General features: G+C 40.9%; 2 protein-coding genes and 1 long non-coding RNA gene across 7 annotated transcripts in view; 1 reads left to right on the top strand and 2 right to left on the bottom strand.

Annotated features, from left to right (window-relative positions):
- PLA2G4B (phospholipase A2 group IVB) overlaps positions 1-18485 on the top strand; it is a 30486-nt gene extending 12001 nt beyond the window's left edge. For 4 of the 5 annotated variants that reach the window (XM_068193440.1, XM_068193443.1, XM_068193445.1 and 1 more), the window contains 15 exons: positions 228-270; positions 1457-1520; positions 1933-2060; positions 2183-2293; positions 2530-2567; positions 3464-3599; positions 4541-4677; positions 4935-5157; positions 5663-5780; positions 6783-6920; positions 8106-8210; positions 8667-8852; positions 11834-12000; positions 12533-12719; positions 14893-18485. In XM_068193440.1, coding sequence (XP_068049541.1) covers positions 228-270; positions 1457-1520; positions 1933-2060; positions 2183-2293; positions 2530-2567; positions 3464-3599; positions 4541-4677; positions 4935-5157; positions 5663-5780; positions 6783-6920; positions 8106-8210; positions 8667-8852; positions 11834-12000; positions 12533-12719; positions 14893-15131 — 2020 coding nt within the window. In that variant the 3' untranslated portion in view covers positions 15132-18485. The remainder of the gene's footprint in view (positions 1-227; positions 271-1456; positions 1521-1932; positions 2061-2182; positions 2294-2529; positions 2568-3463; positions 3600-4540; positions 4678-4934; positions 5158-5662; positions 5781-6782; positions 6921-8105; positions 8211-8666; positions 8853-11833; positions 12001-12532; positions 12720-14892) is intronic. The other variant, XM_068193441.1, reaches the window with a different exon arrangement.
- Positions 6725-7988, bottom strand: LOC137475772 (uncharacterized). The gene is made up of 4 exons (XR_011000070.1): positions 7817-7988; positions 7605-7736; positions 7044-7146; positions 6725-6913 (listed from the first exon to the last, which is right to left on the bottom strand). It is a non-coding gene; the product is annotated as an uncharacterized lncRNA (long non-coding RNA).
- Positions 18486-19960: 1475 nt separating the features above from the next.
- The window catches only part of SPTBN5 (spectrin beta, non-erythrocytic 5), a 92183-nt gene continuing 88545 nt past the window's right edge, over positions 19961-23598 (bottom strand). Inside the window, 6 exon segments of the mRNA XM_068194948.1 lie at positions 19961-20070; positions 20073-20131; positions 20712-20847; positions 21368-21453; positions 21622-21713; positions 22118-22204. Coding sequence (XP_068051049.1) covers positions 19961-20070; positions 20073-20131; positions 20712-20847; positions 21368-21453; positions 21622-21713; positions 22118-22204 — 570 coding nt within the window.

The following is a 23598-nucleotide window of genomic DNA, read 5'->3' as shown; positions in this document are numbered from 1 at the left end:
ATTTTTATGGGCTTTCCTGTCTTTCTTTTTGTTTGGCTGCTGTATTTTGGTTCACATGCTTAGCATGGGATCATGTATTTTGCCTTTTAGAAAACAAATTATGATAACTTACCTATATTCAAGTGGGAAAGGTCATATAACTGCTATTTAAAAACCTAAAAAAACCACACCAAAATCCAGCTATTCACACAGTTTTTTTTGTTTGCTACTTGTTTTTGTCTTTTCAGTCCTGGCCCTCCAGAGCATCTCATTACCAATGATGTCCTAGTGGTAAGGTTCACATGATAATTTATCTTGGAGTGACATCTGCTTCATTTTGATCTTCTCCTCTTCCCCCATTTCATACAAAGAACACAACCTACCATGATAGATAAGAGCATGGTGTGAATTTTAAAGTCAGAGATATGAGACAGTGCCCTTGTGTTACAGCTCAACTGTTGCACTCTCCATAAAAAAAACAGCAGCTGTGAGTCCTTGAAGTCCTCAGCTATTACAGATGACAATATGTTGCCAAGCTCTGGTTTGTTACTCTTGCAGAATCCCATATTTATTGGTGTTCAAAGTGAAAACTGTGTTTCTCTTAACACAGCATGGCACTTAGCAGGAAAAACAAAGGTTATAAAAGGTCTGTAGAAGACAATAGTAGATGTTCAGTGTGCTTATGACTGGAAGGGTACCTAATGTAACAGCTTTTTGGGAAATTAGTTTTTTAATAAAGAGTTATTTTAGTTGTTGAAACATAGAGCCCTGTTTTGGTGTTAGTCAGCATGTGGTACATTACCCGTCTCCTCGGGCTGGCCCAGCAGCTAAGGAGTACGAAGTACTTCATGCCAACTCCTCCAAGCCTGTGCATGGTTCCCAGATGCTAGCTCTTGATACCCCTGAGGCAAAGTAACACATATTCTATTCTTTCCCCCTCATTTTGTGTGAGGCATAAAAGTTGCAATGACTGGCATGCATTGTTCCTGAAATGACTTGGAAAACTCTCCTGGCATGAGTTATTAAAGGTGAACTGGAGTGACTCAGGTGGAGGGTAGGATGGAATAAATCCATGATTTCCCTACATCATAGCCAATAAGAAGATGCTTTGCAGGCTAATCACTGCCACAATACACAGAAACTCATCATCAGGTATTTCTCCCCACCCTTCCTAAATAATTATTAGATATATGTGTTTGGGCACCAGTGTGTTGTACAGAGTTTCCTGATTGTGGGATAATTTGAATGTGTTAACAACCTCTGATAATGCACTACTGTATTGACACTCTGAAGCAGTGCAACTTGGGCTACTGTCCTGGAATAATGAGCTCTGAATTTTCTCTTGGATCACTCCCAGCACTGAGACCAGTTCAGTTGGCTCAGTGTTATAGGTGGTGGTTGTCTGCATGATGTTTCATTATTTGCAGAAGATGTGTTATTTGCTTTCTTCACCCTTTTCCATTTCTGCCTTTTACAGTCCCGTGAGGTTTGCTGCTTGGAAGTGCACGTGGACATTAATGAAAGCAGGAAATACTTGAAAGGTATGGCAATTTCTCTGTGAACTGAGGACGTGACCAAACCAGCCCTATTATAGTCATTCAGACCTAGATAGAGGCATTTTAGAGTACAGAGACAAGAATGTTCTAAATTATATATAGGTAGTGATATGTGGTCTAAATAATAAAATGCAATGCATTGAAATGCCCTGAACTGGTCTCTGTGTCTTTTCCTTGGAGCTATCACATTTGGACGCAGTAGACTTTGCTGGTGGAAGTAAGAGAGGATGCTGACTCAGGCAGGAGTACCAGGTCCTGTGCTGTAGGAGACTTGCTGGTAGGGTAGTTTTACAGAGGAGCTACCACAGAAAATCACTCCATCAAAAAGTTTGCCAACTTTGCTAGCTCTTTTGCCTGAACAGCAGTATTATTCTCTAAATAAACCTGTTTTTACTAGAGGGTAAAAATCTCGTGCTTACCGTGCCTGCGTCTCATGAGAGAACACAGAAGACGACAGAGGACACCGATACTTTCTACTTCCACTGCGTGAAGGCTTGGGAGCCAGTTCTAAAAGTCAGGCTGCAGGTAATGGGCGCTACACAGTGCTGCTGTTCATACTGCTTGCTTACTTCTGGTGTGACCAAAGCAGCAAAGAACTGCACTGTTTCTGCTCTGTGGATACAACCCATGCTTTTTGTTTTGTACAGAAAGTTTCTGATAAGGAAGATGACAACAGCAATTTAAGTGACACCTTAACAATACCACTGAAATTTCTCCCTGTTGGACATAAAGTGAAAGTAACCCTTCCCGTAAGACATGTAAGTGTTTCATAATTTGTGTCTGGAAAGAAGAGTAGAATACCCCTCACTATTTAACACATTAATATTAAAAAAAAATAAACAAAAAACAAAAGTACCCAAACAAACCCAAAGCAACAACCAAAAAGTATGCAGGGTGGCAGTGGTGGGACTTTTCAGGAGGCACTGAAAATCTGGATTCAAACCTCCTCTTTTTCCCTCCACTCATGCTCCTTCTCTTATCTCTTTGTTTACAGAATGTGCCCCTACAGTTGTACCTCCAACTAAATGCTTGGTAAGTGGACTGGTTTATTTTTTTTTCCTCTAAAAGTTTTATTGCTCTTTGAACTGTGAAATCTAGAACAGAGTATCCTTTATTTAGATATAAGGAATGCACAAGACTAGGGGCAAAATATAACAATATTTAAGTCATCATTGAAGAGTCACCACAACAGTTCAAAGCTAAATGTCCTTGGGGCAAAGGAGTCCCACCAAGATGCAAAAAAATTATGAGAGTTTCAAATGGTGAGGGACTTAGTCACTGAGTGTCCTTTGCATCAAAGAATCAAAGACTAAGACTGGAGGCTTCTTCAAAAAGGGCCCAGGAAGAAGGCAGAGGGAAAAGAGAATTTGAAATAATGAAACATCAGAGTCCATACATTTTGCAAACAACAAATGTTCTTTTTAAGAAAAGAGACTTGTGGCTCTGGTGATATCAAGAGAAAGAAGTATAAACTAGGGAAGACAAAATGTTGCATTGTAAAATAATGTGTCAGACAAGAAACAAGCAAAAATTATTTGAATATCGTTTTCGTTGTACAGTTTCTTTATAATTCTGCAGTACAAATGCCCATGAAATGCCCATTATTAGGTTTAATTCATCCTTTGCTCAAAAATCATATGAAGCAGAAATAGAAAGGATTCAGCTTACAAAGCGACTGAAAGACACAAAAGCCCTTCTTTGTTTTTCATATTTATTATCCTTAGCTGACAGTAAATCTTACATTGAAACAATAAAGAGACCATGTAGAAGCAAAGAAGTTGATTTCTTTGCAAATGAAAGATACATTTCTGCATAAATCTGAAAAAGGAATCAGGATTTTTAATGAATTCATTAGATTGCAGTTGCTGAAAATAGATCCATATACATTTTAAACACCAATCCTGTGCCTCTGGCTTTATTTGTTTCAGCACAGAAAAACTAGATGTGCGCTTAGGGTATGATCTGTGTCAAGGAGAGCAAGAGTTCCTGCATAAGAGGAAGAGAGTTGTTGCTGGTGCCCTGAAAAGGGTTCTTCATCTGGAAGGAGATCTACATGGACATGAGGTCTGTGCTTTGGAATCCAACGTGGGGTGTGGGCCTATTGAATTAGGATTGGCACAACTTCCCTCGAAATTTCTAGTAATTGCAGGTTGCTAACAAACGCATTGATTTGAATGGCAGCAGAGCAGAAGCTCTCAGTGTGGCATGCCCCTTACTCATGTAAAATTTCAGCTCAAGTATTCATCCCTCCAATCTTTTCAATGGGCCAAATAACGATGATGTAATAATACCACTCTTCAAACACAGTTTCCAACAGTATGGTGCTGCAAGTCAGCAAGATATGAGGCATTGTGTTAGGTACAGCCTAGTCAGGCAACACATACCAACAGGAAAGCAAGAGCATTGGAAATTCACCTCTCATAAACACTTATTAAATCAGTGTAATGTCACTTCTTTAGGCTTACTTTTTTTCTTTCTTCATTCTCAGCACACTTCTTACAAAAAGTAAACATTTTTTGTGGTGAAGAAAGAAAATTAGAACATTTTATAACAAGCTGAAATATGTTTTGTTGCCAAGATCCAGGATGACTTTTTAAGGGAAAACTTCTTTTCTTACTGGAATTATATTTATTAAATGAATGCTGTTCAAAGAATCAGCAGCATTCAAAAAACTTTCTTAATCCATTTTAATTGCATTTATTGCAATTTGTTGTTGTTTGTAATAAAGTAATATAATTATCTATTCTTAATCATTGCAATTCCAATTATAGAGAGCAAAGGTAGGAAGGAAGGTTAAAATGACTGCATATTCAAACTCATCCAAGCATTGGGGTTAAGAGTCTCTGGAGGTTAATTTCAGTAAGGTACTGGTAAAGATTGGCTAAGTGGTGATTTAATTCACTGTCCTCCAGTGAATCTGCTGAAGAAATTCTGAGAGCTGTAATTAGACTTTTCCAAGTAGCAAGGGAGTAACTTTCTGAGGATAATCCTTGTGTTTTGGACAGGTCCCAGTAATAGCTGTTATGGCAACAGGTGGAGGTCTCAGAGCAATGTCAGCTATGTTTGGCCACCTCTTAGCTCTTCAGAAGCTAAATCTCCTGGACTGTGTCACCTACCTCACTGGGGCTTCTGGCTCAACATGGTGGGTATAGAAAATGAGATTGGATTTGGAATGACTGTGACTACTTTTCCACACAGTGGGAGATGCATCTCTTTCAGACTTACATTGTTAACAAGTGGACATAATTCCCTCATGAAGCTTTTACTGTGGGCTCTCAATTATGACTTCAGTTTAGGCTCACTGATTATCTTTAATTGATTGAAGTGATTATGTAAATATATAAATTTTCCAAAATCATTTAAATAAATGAGTGATTTTCTAACATTTCCGCTCCTTAGGACCCTAGCAGACCTTTACGAGCATGCTGACTGGTCACAGAAGTCTCTGGAGGGGCCACTTAAAGCAGTAAAAGAGCAAGTGACAAAATGCAAACTGAACCTTATGTCTATAGACCATCTGAAATATTATCACAAGGAACTTGCTGAAAGGGCAAAAGCAGGACATGTGCCATCTTTTACAACTCTGTGGTCACTTGTTCAGGAGATGTTCTTACATGAACAGGTAGGTACATGGTCCTGCTACACATTTGGGAAACACCACTTTCTTTAGAGCCTTATTCTTTGAGGACACAATGTAATGCGTGTAACAAATCCAAAGAGACTGAGCCATGCCAGTGTGGTTTGTAGACTCTGACAGAGGATCTTGTAACCAGGATTTTTCGGAGTAGATAATCATTTGAAGGTGCTGCTGTCCTAGGGTGCCCAACAGCTAGCAACTTCAGTAGGCAAATTCCCAGAAAGAACTGAAGAATTCCCACCCCCCACCCTCCCTGAAAAGTCAGATTTTTAAAGTCTGCTTCTAGTTTGACATTTAAAAGTTAGAGTAATCTGTCCTCATGTGAATATTAATCTCAACTTTAGTAAAGATCTGTGGAATGCAGGTAGTCAAGGCACTTGGATATTCTAATGAAGAAGTTACTAGGTTCCCAAAAGGCAACCAGGAAGGAAAATGCAGGAACATGAAGGAAAAGGTGCTCTTACAGAGGTTTTTTTATCTCACTGATTAGCCAAGAAAGTACAAACTCACAGACCAGCGCAAGGCATTGGAGCATGGACAAAACCCACTGCCTTTCTATGCAGTCCTCAATGTGAAAGAGGAGAAGTTTGGTACTTTCAAATTTAGAGGTAGGTGTTTCTCGAGTTTCTTCTGATTCTGGGTATGGATTAAAGAGGATTTGGAGGGAGGTGTGTATGTGGGGAGAAAAAAAGGGGAATACATCAGTTGCTTGCCCTTATTCAGCGTTCATCTTTTAATAAAATGTTTATATTTCTTGCAAACTGCTTGGTTAGAAAGAGCACATCTGCTGGATAACATCCTAGGCCATAAACAGGACATTAATTAAAAATCAGTGGCGAAGTCCTGTTTTTGCAACAGGCACTGTGAGTGAGTGTGGGCAAATCATCTGATCTTTTCCTACCATGCCTATAAAATGGCTTTGTTGCTTCCTTAGTTTCTAGGGGTGCTGTGAAATGTTGTCACTTCCTAAATATGACGCTGATGAGGGTATGAAAATGGAGTGGAATATGATTGCTGTGATGGGTGTGACATGAAATCCTTTGAATGGATACAGGCCACATTCAACAAAAGGTGTTAAAAGCAGTAGATACTGGAAAGAAAAGTAATTAGTCCTTATGTTTATTTAGGTTTATAACTACTGTTCTACTGTAATGCCTGTGCAGGACAGTTTGAGCCAGGAAACTGCACATCCATGCCACACTGTAATTTCTAGTGTGATGTTGATGTGTCTTCAGGCTGCTTTGTTATATCTTGTAGACTGGCAGTTTTGGGTAAATAGAGCTTTCATGCCAGTCACTCCTTGCAATTCACACCACTCTTGCATGAAGTACAATTGATGCTCTTGATTTAGCGAGGCAAGTGCGACCCCAGAATCTTTATATAGAAATAGATATCTAAGCATATAAACCTAATGTTAGAGCTTTTCTGAATTGAAAAAGCAGGTTCCTTTTGGTTGCAAATAATCTCTCAGTTTGTATGGAAGTGGATGGTGCAGCTTGCAGTACAAATGTGTGGATAGTACAGAGCTGCTGAGACAAGCAAGATCCTTGGGAAGGTTTTGGGGTTTTATTTTTATTGCAGCAAACCTGTCTCATGTAAATTCTTTGTAGAGTGGGCAGATTTCTCTCCTTATGAAGTGGCCATACCAAAATATGGAGTCTCCATTCCTTCAGAATATTTTGACAGCGAGTTCTTCATGGGAAGGAGAGTGAAGAAGCTGCCAGAGTCTCGGATCTGCTATCTGGAAGGTGACATAGCAGTGCTATGTAGTTAATCACAGCATTGTAGAAAGTGTGATACTTGCAAGCCACAGGCACAACACTCCTTGCCAGCACTTCTGCTTTAGCACTTTAAATCAATAGGCTTTTTACCCCTTTTGTATACTTCTGATCTTTGTGTATCTTCTTTCTTCCTGTCCTCCCTTTTCACCTGGGTGGATTTGGGAAAGTTGCAGCATGGTTCCTGTTCCATTGTCTAAACCAAACAAGATGGTGGAAGAGACAAGTTGAGGAAATAAAAAGCATTCCTTCCCTGATTAGTCTCCAACTCTTCAACTTCATAAACTGTATTTCTAGACAAAGCATTACTAGGGTAGAATTGGAAGGATCTGAGAATAAAATATGTCATCTAGAACAAGCCACAAAGGCAGGAGCTACCCGAGCTTTGTGGCTTGAGGATGGTGTCACTAATCTTCTCTGCTCATAAGGATGAGGGAAGACCTTTTGCCCTCCAACTTTGACTGGCCATTTTGCCACCAAAGGTGAAGAAAGGGAAAAAGCAGCTAGTCAAAGGAACCCATCTGTCCCAGGCAGATTTTAAATCCTTATAAGTGTTTTAGCTTTGATACCAAAAACAAGGGTAGAGGATAAAACCCCCATATTTATTTCACTGTGGAGTCTGATAGAGATTAAATTTGTTCCTTGTGTAAGTACCTGGCATAGAGTTTAATGAGGAAGGATAGTTCTTTTCCAAAAGCAGACTCACAGATGGAGCCAATTCTATTTTGAACCTGGACCAGCTGCACTTCACAGAAACTAAACACGCATAGAAGGAAGAAAATTAGTCTTAGATCAGTTTAAATAATAAATCAGTTTAAAGAAGGCCTTTATGGCTTACATAGCTTCACCATGCTTTCAAAGCCTACTTTCTTTCACAGGTACACAGGAAACTTTCTACAACATCATTTGAGTGACTGATGCCTCTTATTTTGTTACTCTGTACTATGCAGTGAATGTTCTGTGTGTAGTTACCTCCTGAGAAAGAGCACGGAAGTGCTTACACCACCATGTTTGAACTCTCTGAGACTTGCTGCTTAAGTTGTGTCATGATGGGGTCAGGTTGGGTGGGCTAATAATATGTAGCATGGATATTTGCAATAGTCAGTGGTTAACATGTGGTAGTGCAATAATTTTTCCATGTGGTTTGACTTGCAGGTCTTTGGACAAATATCTTTACTAGGAATTTGCTGGATGGCTTGTACTGGTCCTCAAATTCAAATGAATTCTGGGAACGATGGTCCCAAGATATGGTAGATACAGGTAAGAGTTTCTAAAGTGTTGCCTCACTGTGGATCTTTCAGCATGATTTTAATCTGTATCAGAATGATTGCTATGTCCTTTTCTCTTCTCTCTTTTCCCCAGAGGCATGCTTCATGTTAGTACAAATGTTTTTCATTTAAACTTTCCTCGTGGTCTGCTAAATGGCTCTGCCTGTTACTGCAGATGAGAAGCTTGGCTTTTGCTTGTGGGCAAAAGTACAAAGCCAGTATGTTATTTGAAAGAGTAAAACACAAAACTATGCCTGCTTTAAAGAAAACGAAATATCTCTTTGGTAAATGACATGGGTCATGTGCACATGTTTTCCAGCAGCCTGCAAGAAACAGGGATGAGAATGACCCACAGGAAGACAACAAGGGCAGCTAGCCAGCAGAGGTGTCTGGCAGGGTAGATTGCTGTTGTTTTTTCCTCTATTTCATGGTTTCTTCTCTATTTCAGAAAAACATTCTCCTGAGGAAGACGTAACTGTTATCGAGCCTCCATCTTGTTTGTCAGGAAAGTTGTATGAAATGTTTCAGGACATTATGACCAAGCGTCCACTACTGGGAAAGTCACATAACTTCCTGAGAGGCTTAGAGTTTCATAAGGATTATATCCATCAGAAAAAATTTATTGAATGGAAAGGTAACTGCAACAAAGAGTTAGCTGCACTGTGCAGGTAACATCTCAGATTTTGTTTTTTAGACTTTGGAAAACTCATATTTGTTTCAGAGTTTGGAAATTGGCTGAGATGGACCATGGTTCATGGTATCTGTTTCTTTAGAGTAACAGGTTAAAATTAACTAGTCCATGGACTGCTCTTTCACTTCCAGAAGATACCTGTAATTTGTGTCAAGAAATGCTTTTCTACAGGAAGTTTGTCGCTCTGCATAGGTATAGTAGTCAAAAGATTTAGGAAGGGCAGAATCTTTTGAGGTCAAGAAACAAAGGTAACACCAGAAGCATAATATAGCAGGTTATTATGTGGATCAGATGAAGGAAAGGACTAGTTGCAAGCATGTGGTTGTCCATATGTCTGGTGTTTCTGCCTGATGAATTATCCATCCAGAGACCTCTCTTTAACCCCTCAGAAACAGAAATACCAAAATCCAACTACAGAAAGTTAGTCACATAGGTTTAGACGTAAAATGTTAAAAAAACAGATACATGGAGTTGATTTATAAATTGAAGAGCCATTTTCTATGACCTTTGCTCTGTAGGTAGGCAGCAATAGTTATACCTCAAAACCTACGAAACAATCTGTGAAATGATAGCAAGGTGATGGAGCTGAGGTTTTCTGCATCAGAAACCTTCCTATAATCCCAGCATCTTAATTTATTCCATGAACAGGTAGCAATGTGGGAGTACCCCACATTATTGAGGTTAATCTGTCTTCAGCAAGAAAGCACGCATTCTCTGCCTTCTCTGAGCCCTGCTCTTTGGCAAGTTGCATTTCTCTCCCATGTAGGCAAGTTAAAATGTATTTTGTCCCTGCCCTTGCTACACAGTTTGCTGACAATGGCGAGAGATGGTGGTGCTTTTCTGTGGATTAAGGTAGAGCCCACAGTGTGCTATCTGCTTTTAAAGTGTTTAGTAAGCAAAATGTCTGTGTCCTAAAAGGGTCTGCACTAAGAAAACAAATGAAAGGAGGAGAAAAAACAAGTAGCATAAGAAGGGTGGGTGAGAGAAGGAGCAAGCAAGTAGCTTCAGAGGGTGGATGAAGGATGAAATTGTCAGTCAGTAAATGTTAAAAAACATAACTGTCCTTATATTTACTGACAGTTTTGTAAAGACAAATGGGTAGAAGCAGATTTCAAGGAGGATTTTGAGGAAGTGAGCATAAAAACACTAATGACTATCTCGGGGTAGATATTCTACAATTAAAGTAAAATATGTGGAAAGCATGAAATGCAGAATGGGAAAAGGGAAACTGAAAGTCTGGAGTGGGAAAAATTATCAGGTTTTCCATCTTCTTTTTGCTGCCTGCATAATATCAAGCTAAACCCAGGTATGGATCCATTTTTAGGAGTAAGAGGAGATAGCAGGTCTGTGAGCAGAAATGAATCTTGTGGTAGATGAAGTGTTGAGAACAGAGCTTTGTTTTAAAGGCTTCCCTGCAGCTCAGTTTATCTGACCTATTAAAACAAGAGTTTCCATGCCTAATTTTCCTGATGAGAGCTTGAAATAATAGTCTGGATTTAGCGTAATGCCTTTACAGTAGCATTTGTGCTTCCAAGGATATTTCTGAGACAGGATTTCTTTCAAATCTCTATTTGGATGTGGGATGAAAGAGGGGATTCTCACAAGAAAAGTGTCTACTTGTAGTTCACATACACAGTCATGAATAAATGCTGCAAAGTTCCATCTCTGTGATAAGAAAAAAGGGGTAATGGAATTTCATCTAAAAATGTTCACCGGGCCAAATAAAACTAAAAAGTATGCTCTATATCTTCTGTGAGGGACTGCAAGAAAATGTCTCTTATTACAGTTGAATCTGTGAATTCTCAGCAGCCTTGAATGCTAAAATAAGCACATTTTGTAAAGACTTGACAGGGAAGGAATGGAAAAATTATGAATTATTACTTCAAGCTGGTGTGAAACATTCCAGGCTATGGAAGAAGCTAGATTTACTCTGCATGGTTTAAATAAACACTACAGAATGAGGCCAAGGAAGCAGAGCAATTGAATGAATTGAAATGCAGAAATTTAGCAACAGTATTTCTGTGATCAACAGTTGCTTAAAATGCCTAAACACAATTATTTGAGGCCCAAGTATTCTGCTCTGGACTTTGCTGCCTCATATTGTGAACTTTAGGAACATTCTCAAACCACTATTTTGATATTTAAAACCATGGCACAATGTTCCATGGGAGTGAAAGTGTACTAGAGGAACAGTAGAGGACTTGCTGTCTACAGGGCAAGCTGGTGAGGTGGCTAGCAGAGAAGTAAGAATCTAGCTATCAGAAACTGGCTTTATATTTCAACTTGCCAGTTTTTGTAATCCCCTTTTGGCATTAATATGAGGTTTAATTAATTCAAGCAGTATTTTAAGCTGTTGGAAGGTGATGTTATATGCACGATGTGGTATTTTTTAAAAGCATGGCTAAGATAGTTTATATGACATCACTGAAAGCAAGTTGAAGTCAGACTTTTCAACCTGAGAGAGGGATTGAAAGCAAACCCTGAGAAGGAAAAAGCAAAAAAAGAGCAATGCAAAAGTGCAATGATGTATTGCATTTGTTAGTTGTGTTGCTACACTGTGAAATTGTTTTTGTTGCTTGCATTTTTCCCAGTTCTTAGGGGGGAAAAAAATCTGTTGAAGTCTGTATTCTGTGAAAAATTACTCCCCAGAGCAGCTGTGAGTTCAGTGTAGTCTCTGTCTCACCTGTCCTCTGTCTGGCTGCCCCGCAGCCTGCCTTTGAGAGTGTGGAAACAGGCCAGGTGTGTCCAGATGTGCGGTTTGAAGGGCATGCTCCTGAGGCCGTGTTTGTGGGCTCACGTTGTGGAGGGAGGTGACCTCAGTCTGGAGGGTAACCAAGGAGCTGCCCTTAGCATATAGCACAGACAGAATTACTCACTCCTCCTTTCCTAAAAATGCACCACTAACTATATAAAATGTTTTTCAGACACTGTGCTGGACGGTTTTCCTAACAATCTGACACCGCTGCAGAAATATCTTTGTCTGATAGATGTTGGCTATTTCATCAACACCAGTGGTGCAGCACTTTTCAAGCCAGAGAGGAATGTAGATGTCATTATATCCCTTGATTATGGTTTGGGACATGTGTTCAAGGTGAGAAGATTAACTTACTCTGCTCTTTGCAGAGTAAAACTCTTCTTGTCTTATTAAAACTTTTAAGCAAGTGGATGTCTAAATCTTAATCATGTATCACCATTCCTTGAAGGAGGAAAGAAACTTCCTTCAAGAATAGAACTATACAAACTGTTAGGCTCTTTTTTCTGTAGGGGATTAGAGCATCTACTTCCTAGAATCCTCAGGGAATTGCAGTAATAATTGTCTGCTGGAGACATGCCTGTGACTTCTCCTGGTCTGTCATGATGAATTCTGAGTGTGACTTTGGGTCATTCACTTGGGCTTGTAAAAAACATTACAGGGTGATAAATGTCGTCTGACTGACGTGTGGTGATTGAAAGTAAGGTTGTACTGTGGCTACTTTGGACTACACATTCATAGTGCTTCTACTGCACTACACATTTCATAGTGTTTCTAGGGAATGAGTTAAGATGCCATTGTATTCCAGGATACCTGAGTAAACCTGATTCTTTTTTTAGAGCTTTAATTCCATGCCATTCTGTGTCCACAGCAATTAGAGATGACATACAAATACTGCAAGATACAAAATATCCCCTTCCCCAAAGTGGAGCTAAGTCCAGAAGATGAGAAGAACCCAAAGGAATGTTATATATTTGCGGATGCAGAGGACCCCAGAGCACCTATAGTAATCCATTTTCCATTGGTGAATGACACCTTTAAGGAATTCAAGGAGCCAGGTAAATGCAGTCAACAGAACGATGCACTGTGCTCTTCCCCTGGTATGTATTATGTGTACATTGATGGCAGGCAGAAGAGCAGCCTCCATACTCCTGCTGGTTGTTCTCCACTTGAAAAGCATGGAAGATACAGTCCTGGGCAACTCAGTGCCCCACTGCCTCCTCCAGCCCTGCCTGTGGCAGATGGCTCATGCCACTGTTCTTTGCAGCAGAGCTGCAGGTCTTCCTCACTTGTGCCTGATGCCATATCCTGCCAAGAGAAATGTGCAGAGTGCTGGAATCTTTCTGGCATTGGGAAGAGGGAGAGTAAAGAAAGGCCCAGAGAGCTGTGGGAACAGGGAGGTAAGGGACTCCTGAAGGACCTGCCGGTGAGCTGGAAAGCAGCAGCAGGATCTGACCCTTGAGCCGTTCAGCCCCAGAGTTGGCCCTGCATCCCTGCCTTCCCCAGGCAGGCCGCCTGTGGTGGAGAGGGAGGTGCTTGGGGCGTGCTCCTACCAGCTTTACCCAAAATTCTATGGGAGCCCTTACTGGGACCAGAGCAAAATGAAAGTCTCTGAGGGAACATTTGGGAAGAGTAGGAATAGCAGCAAAAAGTACTTTTCTGCTCTGATATTCAGTGATGCTCAGTGAATATGTAAAGTAAGAGCTAAATCAAGAAAATCACATTTAGAAACTCAGCAGATGAAAAGAGGAGATATTCTGTAGAGGGAGCTAGGCTTGTTCAGTGGAGGCTGGAAATGGTCCAAATGGCAACGTGGAGTGAGATCCAACTGTTGAGCAATGGGTGGCAGGTAAAGCAGGTGAAGATTTTGGAATATCTCTCTGAATAAAAAATAGGTGAGATGCTGCAGAGCAGAGCAGCTGTTGCCAGTTCTCTGTGCTCCAGGCCCAAACTGGTGAGCTCTGACACTCACCTGCGTGTTGCTGAGCAGTTGCTGATTCATCCAGCGAGCTGACAACCAGCAACTGATGTGGGTGGTTGGAGGAGGGGGTCCTTGGCAACATGCTTTCATAGATTTCAAGTTTAACAGTGGAGCTTTTTGTTTCTAGGGGGATGAGAGACATCTTGTGGAATGTGGGCAGTTATTTTTCTTGTTTTTAACTATTTAAATTCTAAAAGGACTCAGCCTGTGAAGTTCCTATTTGCAGTGCAGCAGTTACAGACTGTGCTTTGGTGTGCTTGAGGCAGATGCAGCTTTATCTGAATGTGGACAGCATAGATGTGAGGATCAGTGAAGCAACATTGGATATTTTTAATTCAGCCACTTCTAGTGGTAGTCTGTGAGTAGCACCCTGAGATCACACTGTTCAGAAACCACTAGGTTAGACTAACACCTGCTGTGTCTCAAGCACAATTCTTGTGTCTTTTTTCTAAGGTTCTGGTTGAAATCATAAGGAATATCTCAGCAGTCTGTTTGTAGCCCTGCTGATAGTCATCTCACATTATATTAGCATTTTGGGCATATTTGGTTCAGACTGCAAGGAGATAGGCAAAAAAACAGCAAAGAAATGAAGAAAAAATGTAGAAACGTAAATATGAGACTGACGAAGTCCTTGGTGCGGGTAGCTAGGGGGTCCTTTTAAGCAAAAGCATTGATGTAACAGGGAGTATGATGTTGCCAATTCCAAGAGGCATAACCTGAGGCCTGGCTGGAGTTTGCTGAGAGTCTGATGTAGGATGCTCTGGTCCCTCTGCACTCTTCAACAGGCAGTCCTGTGTGGTTAGCATCACAAGGTCTCCTTGTATGTCCACTCACTCTAGCTGGCAGCTGTGCACTTGTCACCACTAATCCAGGGGCAATCATGGATTTTGAAAAGTGTTCCAGGTGTGTGTCTTGGTCTGAGAATCAGACTTAAAGAGTTTGGGAATGGATGTGGACCCATGGGCATGCTGCCTAGGAATGATGTCTGCAGGGGCAGGACAAGGACGGATATAAGAATTTGTGCCAGCTCTGCTGAGGGATGTCTGGGTCTGAGCTTTAGCAGGAGGGGAAGGAGGAGTAACTGAGAAAATTGGCCAGAAATGGCTCTTTCAAGCTGTGGAGTGGGTTTGAAGTATTTCCTGGTGGCTGTTTTTAACAGTGGGTCCTGCCAAGTAGATAAGTCCCCTGCAACACTGTGTGATAGTACCCCAGATTCATCTCACTGTGGTGGCTTTTGTCTTTCTCTGCAGGGGTGAAGCGTGGTCACTCGGAGATGGAAGAAGGCAAAGTAAATCTGGAGAACAACTGCTCACCATACTACCTCATTAGGCTAATTTACTCCTCTGAAAATTTTGATAAACTTGTGAACCTGAGCAAATACAACATCCTCAATAACAAAGACCTGCTCCTCCAGGCGATCCGGAGTGCTGTAGAACGAAGGAGAAGCAGAAGGACTGGGAATTTCTCCAGCTACTTTGGATACCCCTAAGCTGGGTTTTTGCACTGTTTCCCCACTGAAGGCTATGGCAGCACATTGCAACACATCATGGTCACGTTGCAACATATCACAGTGTTCATCATTTGCTGAAAACTGACAAAACCTGTACATTTCTCACCTTGCCATGTTCAAGCTCCCAGCTTTCAGAATAATTTATTTTTTCTCCTTCCCCCACATTTTCAGCCCACAAGAGTCTCACAATATGGTTTTACTTGTTAAGAAATAAGGGTCTTGGTTAGCAGAGATGTCCCAGGATCTCCTTGATGTTACAGTATATGGTGGTGGTGATAGTTCTTTGTACGAGCCTGTTCCTTCAACACTGAGCCCATTGTCGGTGTCCTTTCAATACTTGATTACAGATCAAATCCTGGCCATTTGCATTCAGTGATGTCCAGATTTTCAGATAGGCTGAGCAACTAGAATTTGCACTGAGTTGGTGGGCTCAGCTTTGAAGTCAGGCATATATATGTGAAAAGCAGCCAAACTGCAGTGTGGACAATTGCACTCTGTCTGGCCTATTCCCCTTGCTGATGTAGAAGTTACTCTTTTTTTCCATTCCCCTGCAAGACTTTGGCACAGAAATGCTGCTCCAGACTACCACCAAGGGGGTGGTTACATTTCAAAAGAGAGGACAGTAGCAGCAGTGAGTGAGCACAGTTCTTTTGAGCACTGGCTGCAGGAAAACTTCTACATAAAGCACATGTGATTGTATTGATTTATATCAGCAGTGCCTTTATGGATTAAAATGTCAAGAGCCTGAAACAAGTTTTTCATAGCAGAAGCTTGAGAGGAATAATTGCCATAGACTCAAGTACATTTAATTTAGTGATCATGACTGAGACATAAGCTGGTTCTCCTTCCAGATGTAAACTTAATGTAGAACAACATAACTCACTAACAGAGTGCAGAGCCATTTTATTTTCACACACAGAAGATTTTTCCCTTTTTAGTCTTCTATCTCTAACATCACAGGCAAAATATTTTTAATAGGTGCTATTAATTTAATAGAGCATAAATTTAAAAAAATAGGACACACATTTTCCTCCTTGCTGGTGGAAAATATTTGGAAAATGATGCCTGGTTTTCATTTGCTTTGGAATGCAGTGAGAGACTTTGCCTTGAGCTAGAAATTTGGAACATCTTTATAGCCCTCCACTGAATTAAAAAGATCACAGGGAAGGATGCTGAGCAATATAAAACAGAGCATCACAGAAGTCAGAGAAGTTTGCAGACTTCCTCACACTGAAGGATTTAGACCTGCTTCTGGATTATTTCTTCCAAACACAGTATATTCATCAGGACTTCCAAGGAAAGTCTTACATTTTTCTTCTGTGTTGGAAATTCACTTGAGATCTAGAATTAGTTGTACTTGAAATCCAAAATCAGACAAAGAACAAGAAAGAGGGGTCTGTCTTTTTGGTATACACAGACAATATTGAAACTCAAAGGGAGAGCATTTACAAAAGACTTGATTACCTGAAGCCTGCTTCTACTAAATGCTGCTTCTGCTGCAATGGCAATGGCTAAGGCTCAGCAATTCATGTACAATGCTTACTTGCCAAGGTAAGGAGCACCATCCAGAACTGAGGAGTCTTAACAGCTGGTATGCAGCTGTACCTAAGCATTCAGATCATGAGAAGATAAGAACTAATCAGATACTAGCTGCAAGACAGAACATAAAGAGCCGTTTTGAGTTGGGAGTTGATCCAGCTGGATCTGTTACCTTTGCACAGGAGAGCAGCATGTCCTGGCACAGCACTGTGTGGCGCCTACAAGCCCACATGGCTCTGTGCACACACGTGCACAGGGTGTGCAGCATTTCCATGCTCCTCTGGCTGGTCCTAGAAAGCTCTGCTGCTGCAGAAAGATATGGCTGTTGTGTTCGTGGGCTACAGAGAACAATCTATAACCCCTGTGAACCTTGGCAGCACGTACCCAGCAGTAAGGCAGCTCAGCCACACTGAGAAAATTTGGTCTTTCAAAATGCTCCACAGACTGATACTTGGGGCATGTTTGGTGCATTCATAGTGTTGCCAATACAAACAGAAAGGCCCAGTAAAATGTGAAGGAGCCACAAAAGCACAAAGTTTTCAGGTAACCCACAGCTGGTGGGGAATTACTGTTCTGAGGGATTGTTAAATCCTGTTACAAAGGGAGGATGGGAGGGAGGGAGCTGTGGGTGGGGAAGGTGGTGTGACTCTGCTGGGAGAACTGTCCAGAGGTTTTGCCAACACTTAAAATAAGGCTGGGAACTGCTGTCTAATCTTGCAGCCAGAGGCACAGACAGGCATGTGCCCCTTCATTTCCTTGGTGCCCCATGTGGTACCTCTGTAGCCTTAAATTATAATAGCTTTTTCAAATATATTTTTGCATTTCAGAGCCTGAAATTATGTGAGGGCTGTATCATTGCCCATCAGAGTGCCTTTTTGTCTCAGTTTGGTTGCCTTTTTTGTTTTTGTATCAGGATGTGGGTGTGGCATATGGGAGCACAGTTTAGTGGTGGACGTGGCAGTGCTGAGTTAACAGTGGGACTGGATGGTCCAACCTAAATGATTCTATGACATTGAAGGAGTGTGTTGCTGACTTGATGGTGTAGTAGGAGGACCTGGAGGGCATTTGTGAGGACAGAGGCTGCTGGAGAATTCTGCAGGCTGGAGGGACCTACACCTTGTACAGTCATGTCTGTGCAGCTTGTGGGAAGTTGTGACTGGCACAGGTTGTCCCTCAAAGCACTCCTGAACGCTAGTTCAGAGCATGCTGATTTGCACTGCCCCCAAACCACAGAAATATAAAGTATTGTTTCAGTGGCATAAGGCTGATTAGTGCTGACCCGTGCTCAGGACTGGTCCTTGTTCCCTTTAGGGTAACATGGAGTCTAAGGGCCTCTGAAATGCTGTGTGGTTGTTGCTTAGAGGCTGTGGTTTTGTTTTTTTCCTTGGCCCCATTCTTGCCTGGCCTAATACCATGTGTTGTGCTGTGACTGAACAGAGTGCATGCAAACCAAAGCAGGCACTTCCAGGAGAAAGCTGCCTCTGCATCTCACCAAAAAAAGGCATGTGCCATACTTATAAACCCGGCCTTGCTGGTCTGGTTGTGTTTGCTCTAACTACTGAAGATGGATGCATGCCTGCCAAAAACCTTATCCGAAATGCACCCCAGATCACTGCTCTTGGATGAGGATTTTGCCAGAAAACCCCCGAAAATACAGAGCTTGCTATCTGCTGCCAAACACAAAGGAAATGAGACTGTTCTTATAACTATTACCTGCTCTTCATAGAAATTGCTTGCTTGTGTCTTTTAACTGTTTAATAATATATTAATTAAAAATAAAATATTGCAAAAGAGCACCAGACCCATGAAAGTCTTTATGCACTTAAGCACAAAACAAGGCTTTTTCCAGGTGTATAAGCTCTACTTATGCCTGCAGAGAACTTCAGAAGGCATTCATTGGTTTCAAGATTGAATGGAAGAAATCTGGGAGAAGATCTTCTGGCTTACGATGGTATGGACAACCTGGAATAAAATCTACCTCCTGTGGTAAAACCCTCTTCAGTGGAATGGCAAAAAGCAGGGTGAGGAGGCAGCTGTAATGAGCCATAGCCAAGGCACATCTTTGTTCAATTATATGGTAAGTTTAAAATACTGAAATTGTATTTTTTTTTAATCGGTTAAAAATGGTCAACAATAATGAAATGGCAGCAGCTCCAGCTGGGGCAAACAGAGGAGAGAGATGAACTAGCCAAAAAGATGAAATTATTAGCTCATGTATTGGATGCCTGTGACTGATCTGAATCAGACTGAATACAAACTCTAGATGTTGCATGTGCCCATAAAAGTATTTACATAAACTCGGTGTAAAGTGCTCCTCTCCCCTACCACTGGAGGGTGCACGTCAGTGCAGAGACGACTGCAAGCAGAGAGCAAGAGTGATGCTTCGGTCTGTATAAAAAGGGATGAAGGCTGAAGTCCTTGTGAGAGGAGTTAAGGACTTGACGTTTTAGTTTCCGCCTGTCAGGGAAGAGCTGCCAGTCACTACACTATCCTGGGGGAAAAATGCCATTTCTCTCCAGCTTCGTGCTAGGTAACTTTTCTTTGGCTCAGAAACAGAGATAAGTAGGGGGAAAATGTATATATTCTTCCCTATGATTACACCATACCTTAGCATATGAAGCTTGCTGTACAGGGACTAGACTTCCTCCTTGTTATCCTACTTTTCTTCTCCTTTTACACTGAAACACTGATTGTTCATGCCTTATTTAAGTTTCAGATTCCATTAAAAATTAATAACACTGCAGGACTTTTTTTTTTCCTGGTAGCTTCATCCAGAAAGAATTGGCAAAAAAAGAATTGTTGGTTAATGGGTCATAAAGAAGATTGTGGAGACCACAAAGAGCTGTAGGAAGGATAAAACGTTACCTTTGGCTGCACAGACCACCCAAGCCTTGTAAATCTATTCTGTTGGTATCTGCAAATCTACTTGCACATGGCTGTAGTTAACTCACAGCTTGCACCTCATGCTCTGCTCACTGCTCCCCATTCTCATAGAATCATTTCATGTGAGCAGTCTGGCTTAAAGTTTCCCCTGCCCTTTGGTTTAGTATCTTGGAATAGATAACACTTGGGTAGTAATGGCAAATGACAAAGTTGTTGTACACACAAAAGTATACCAGATGCAATCCTGTTTAATTATATTTAAAGATTTATGAGATTAAATACATAATTTTAAAAGTTCAGAGGGAAGTGATTTTCTTAAAACATATGAATACATTTCCGGAGGGCTGAGTTAAGTTATAATTGTCTGGAATTCATTGAGGCAAATGTCATTTTTCTCTTCCTGCTTTTAGTAGAGAGGGAAGCAGTTTTGTTTTATTTCCACTTTGTTCTAGGCTTAGGGTAGTGATTGTGGCTTGTGTCACTGTAAGTCCATCTTAAAACCTCTGGAAAATTCTGCAGACTCTCTCTCTGGTTTGATTTTGAAGGAAGGTGTTCTCCTACAAACAAAATGCATCATCAGAAAATCAGGTATAATCTAGAGGAGTTTAAGTCTCTCTATATATGTAAGGACTCATTAAGTGTCTAGCTCAGCAGCAAAAGTCTGCACAGCTGTGGGACTAGGATTTCACATCAGCATGTAAGGTTTGTACAGACTCCAAATGCAAGAAAAATTATTTAAACAGGCCAGGTTTCTGAATTTGGCTGTAGCTGTGTTTTCATTGCCTGTGTCTCCCCTGAGCCTCCTTCCCCAGTCTCAGCAACCCCAGCTCCCTCAGCCTCTCCTGGTAGAACTTGTTCTCCAGACCCTTCTCCAGCTTCATTGCTCTTCTCTGGACACACTCCAGCTTTCCTGAAGTGAGCAGTCCAGAGCTGAACAAAGCACTCGAGGTGTTGCCTCACCAGTGCCAAGTACAGGGGGACAATCACTGCCTTGCTCCTGCTGGCCACATTATTTTTGTGACATAAGTGACAGAGGAGCAGGACTGTTTGACCTCAGGGCAGTTTCTTTGTAGGTGACTGCTATCTAAGCACAAACAGCACTGACATCTGTTCAGCTTTGCAGCACAGAGCCCATACCTCAGGAGTGAGCTTTTGCTGCTTAGTCTTTCAGCAGAGTCCCTGTCTGGAAAATCCCACATTCTTTTCTGGGAGGTCTCTGTGCTTGAAATGAGAGTTTGCACCATCACTGTAGAATGGGATCTGTTACTATGTCCTACAGAGGAGGGGAAAAAAGTAGGAAAAAAAAAGAAAAATAAAAATTAAAAAAAGAAAAAAAAGAAAAAAAGAAAAAAATAGAGGTAGAGTTTGCCACTTCTGGGTCCACAACAATTTTCTCTGACCATCATAGTTATAATTATGCTATAGCTTCCTTCCCAGTAAGCTACAATGGAGAGAGATGTCCAGAACAGTCCTAGATCTAGATTCAGAAGAAAAGCTATTGATCAAGGTCCAAAGCAACTCCTTAATAAAAGGACAAATACCACACCCCTAGCAGAGAATAATCTGATGTTGGCCACAGTACAACTGAAAAACGTCTTTGCAAGTCACTCTGGATATTCCTGTGCCAGGTCACTACATCTCAGGTAGAAGCTGACTTGTGTATTGCTTTCTAACAGAGGCAAAAAGGATGGCTCAAAATGCTCCAAACTTAGGACATCCTGTCATTCTCTTCTCTTTCTCTTGCCATCACTTGCTAAAAGCACAGCTCATTCTTGAAGGAAATGAGAACATACCTATATTATTCTGTAGTGTTTGCAGCCAGTCCTCCATCAGTGTTGGAGAAGGTGCTGCAAGGAAATACTCTGCCCCATCTCTCAGCCTGTAAGTAAGGATAGGAAAAGGTGAATTCTAGTCAGTTTTGCCTTATACCTTCTGTGTTGTGAGTGCAAGACACTCCAGTTATGCCTCCTAACACCATACAGCCTTGGGTGACTGTGGGCAGGGAGCTGCATAGGCTTTTATTTGTGCCCTTCTCCGTAAGACTCACCTCAGCATGAAGGCATTCTCCTTCCTGGTGTAATTCACCAGCTTCTCACATTTGGCACCAGAAATGCCGAGGGACAGGACTGCGGATATGTTCTGAAGGGGGATAAAATGAAAACAAAATGTCTTCTCTGTCCTTTCTGCTAGGATTCAATTCTATACCAACCTGCAGGCAGACTGCACACCCATCTCTTTATGCCTCTAACTTTAATTCTAGTATCACTGGATAGGATGAACCACAGAGGAGCCACGGACAATTGCATTATATCTTGAAGGCAATCCTTGAATAAGATATACCTTAAAAGAAGTATCTTTGAAAATTTCTGGAAGTTTATCAGTCTGTTTTCAGTTGTATCAATTTAATAAGTGCTGAATTTTCACTCAGCTCACATTTGAAAGGGAACAGATCAACCCTGCCCCAAACCAAAGGTGACATTTTAAAATTTATTTTTACATATGTAGACACAAAGTTTGCTAGAAAGATTAAAAAACCAAATTACCTTAGTTGCTTCTTTGTCATCATTATAGAAATCAAGCTTTAATCCATCAAGTTTTACATAGAAGGATTTCCAAGACCTTGAGTGTGGCTACATGAATAGAAAAGATAATAAAATTCAGTTGTGAAGTATATATTTCATAGGAGTAGTGAAATCTTTCACGTGCAACTTCCACAGGATGCCAGAATCTGTTGATATTATGATCACAGAAGTTCTCACAGTCGTTGTTATCGCTTAGAAAAAAGAACCTACTATGGTTTCTGAATGGAGGAAGGGAAGGGTCTCTATGACTCAGAACTGAACAAATGACATAACCTGGTTTCAAGCAAGCTCTACACCATGTGGTCAGCAACATTGCTGAAGGTGGATAATCAAAGTTCTGTCTAATTTTTGGCCACTAAAACTCCTTTTTTTTTTTCCCTAGCTGGAACACCAGCCCCTGCCTGCTGGTCACAGGCTGATTTTATCATGTATGTTGTTACTATCTAATGTGGCTGCTGAATTCTTCTTCATTTACTAAACTAACGCCTGTGGAATGCTACTGGACAATGTGCAAAATTAGCAGCTATTTCCAACCCCAACTATGTACCACTGAAACTTAGCCTAGTGCCACATGAGACTCTTCGTGATAAAGGATCCTTCACTTATATTCATATTTTGTTATGACAGTGAATAAAATTGACAATTTGCTCATTCAGAGAAAAGGAAGGAAACAGTTCTGAGGAAGGTTAAGTCATAGCTTTTCTTGTTGGGTAATATGGAATTTTAGTATCTCTGAGCACAAAATTCTGTGTTCCCAGAAGTGAAGGAAAACTAAATTTCTCTTCCAGAAGATGGAGTCCATACCAGATTCACCTTTTAAAAGAGGTCTTTCAAGTTAAAAATTTTGGAGGAAATATTCTATGGGACAAATAATCTGAGACAACTTGTTTATGTGCAAACACTCAGCAAAAATTGGTGTCTGTAGATTGGTGGTGAATATTAGAAAATTTCCTGGCCTGTTGTGATAATTAGGCTACTGTTTTGGAATGATATTATTTTCCAGGATAAGAATTTAGATTTCAGTTTCATTCAAACCTGTATTTAAGAAACCATTTCTTCAAAGATAATCAGAACTTTAATTCTGTTCTAGCACAGTTAGAAATTACAAATATTGGGAGCATGAGACTGAGGGCTTCCACTGCTGACAAACTATCACAAGCTGTTACAGGATTATGAAACATAGGATTTTTATGGTGTGGTGGGTTTTTTTTGGTTGTTGTCTGGTCTTTTTTTGGTTGTTTCATTTGCTTTTTTCCCTCCTAATCCAGTTGATATATTGAAATTAGTTGATATACTGTTTATAATTAGGAAACTGTAATTAACATGCTCATACAGCCTAGACTCTGGTTTATAAACCCATTAACTGTAGACAGACCCTGTTCTGCGTGATTCCGTGACAGGCAAAAATTCTATTGTCTTTTTCTCTGAGATATCAGGTACTG

Source organism: Anomalospiza imberbis, chromosome 6 (assembly GCF_031753505.1).
Source record: "Anomalospiza imberbis isolate Cuckoo-Finch-1a 21T00152 chromosome 6, ASM3175350v1, whole genome shotgun sequence".
NCBI classification, from domain to species: Eukaryota; Metazoa; Chordata; class Aves; order Passeriformes; family Viduidae; genus Anomalospiza; species Anomalospiza imberbis.
The sequence above is the reverse complement of the archived record's forward strand: the minus strand, read 5'-3'. Positions and strand labels throughout refer to the sequence as shown.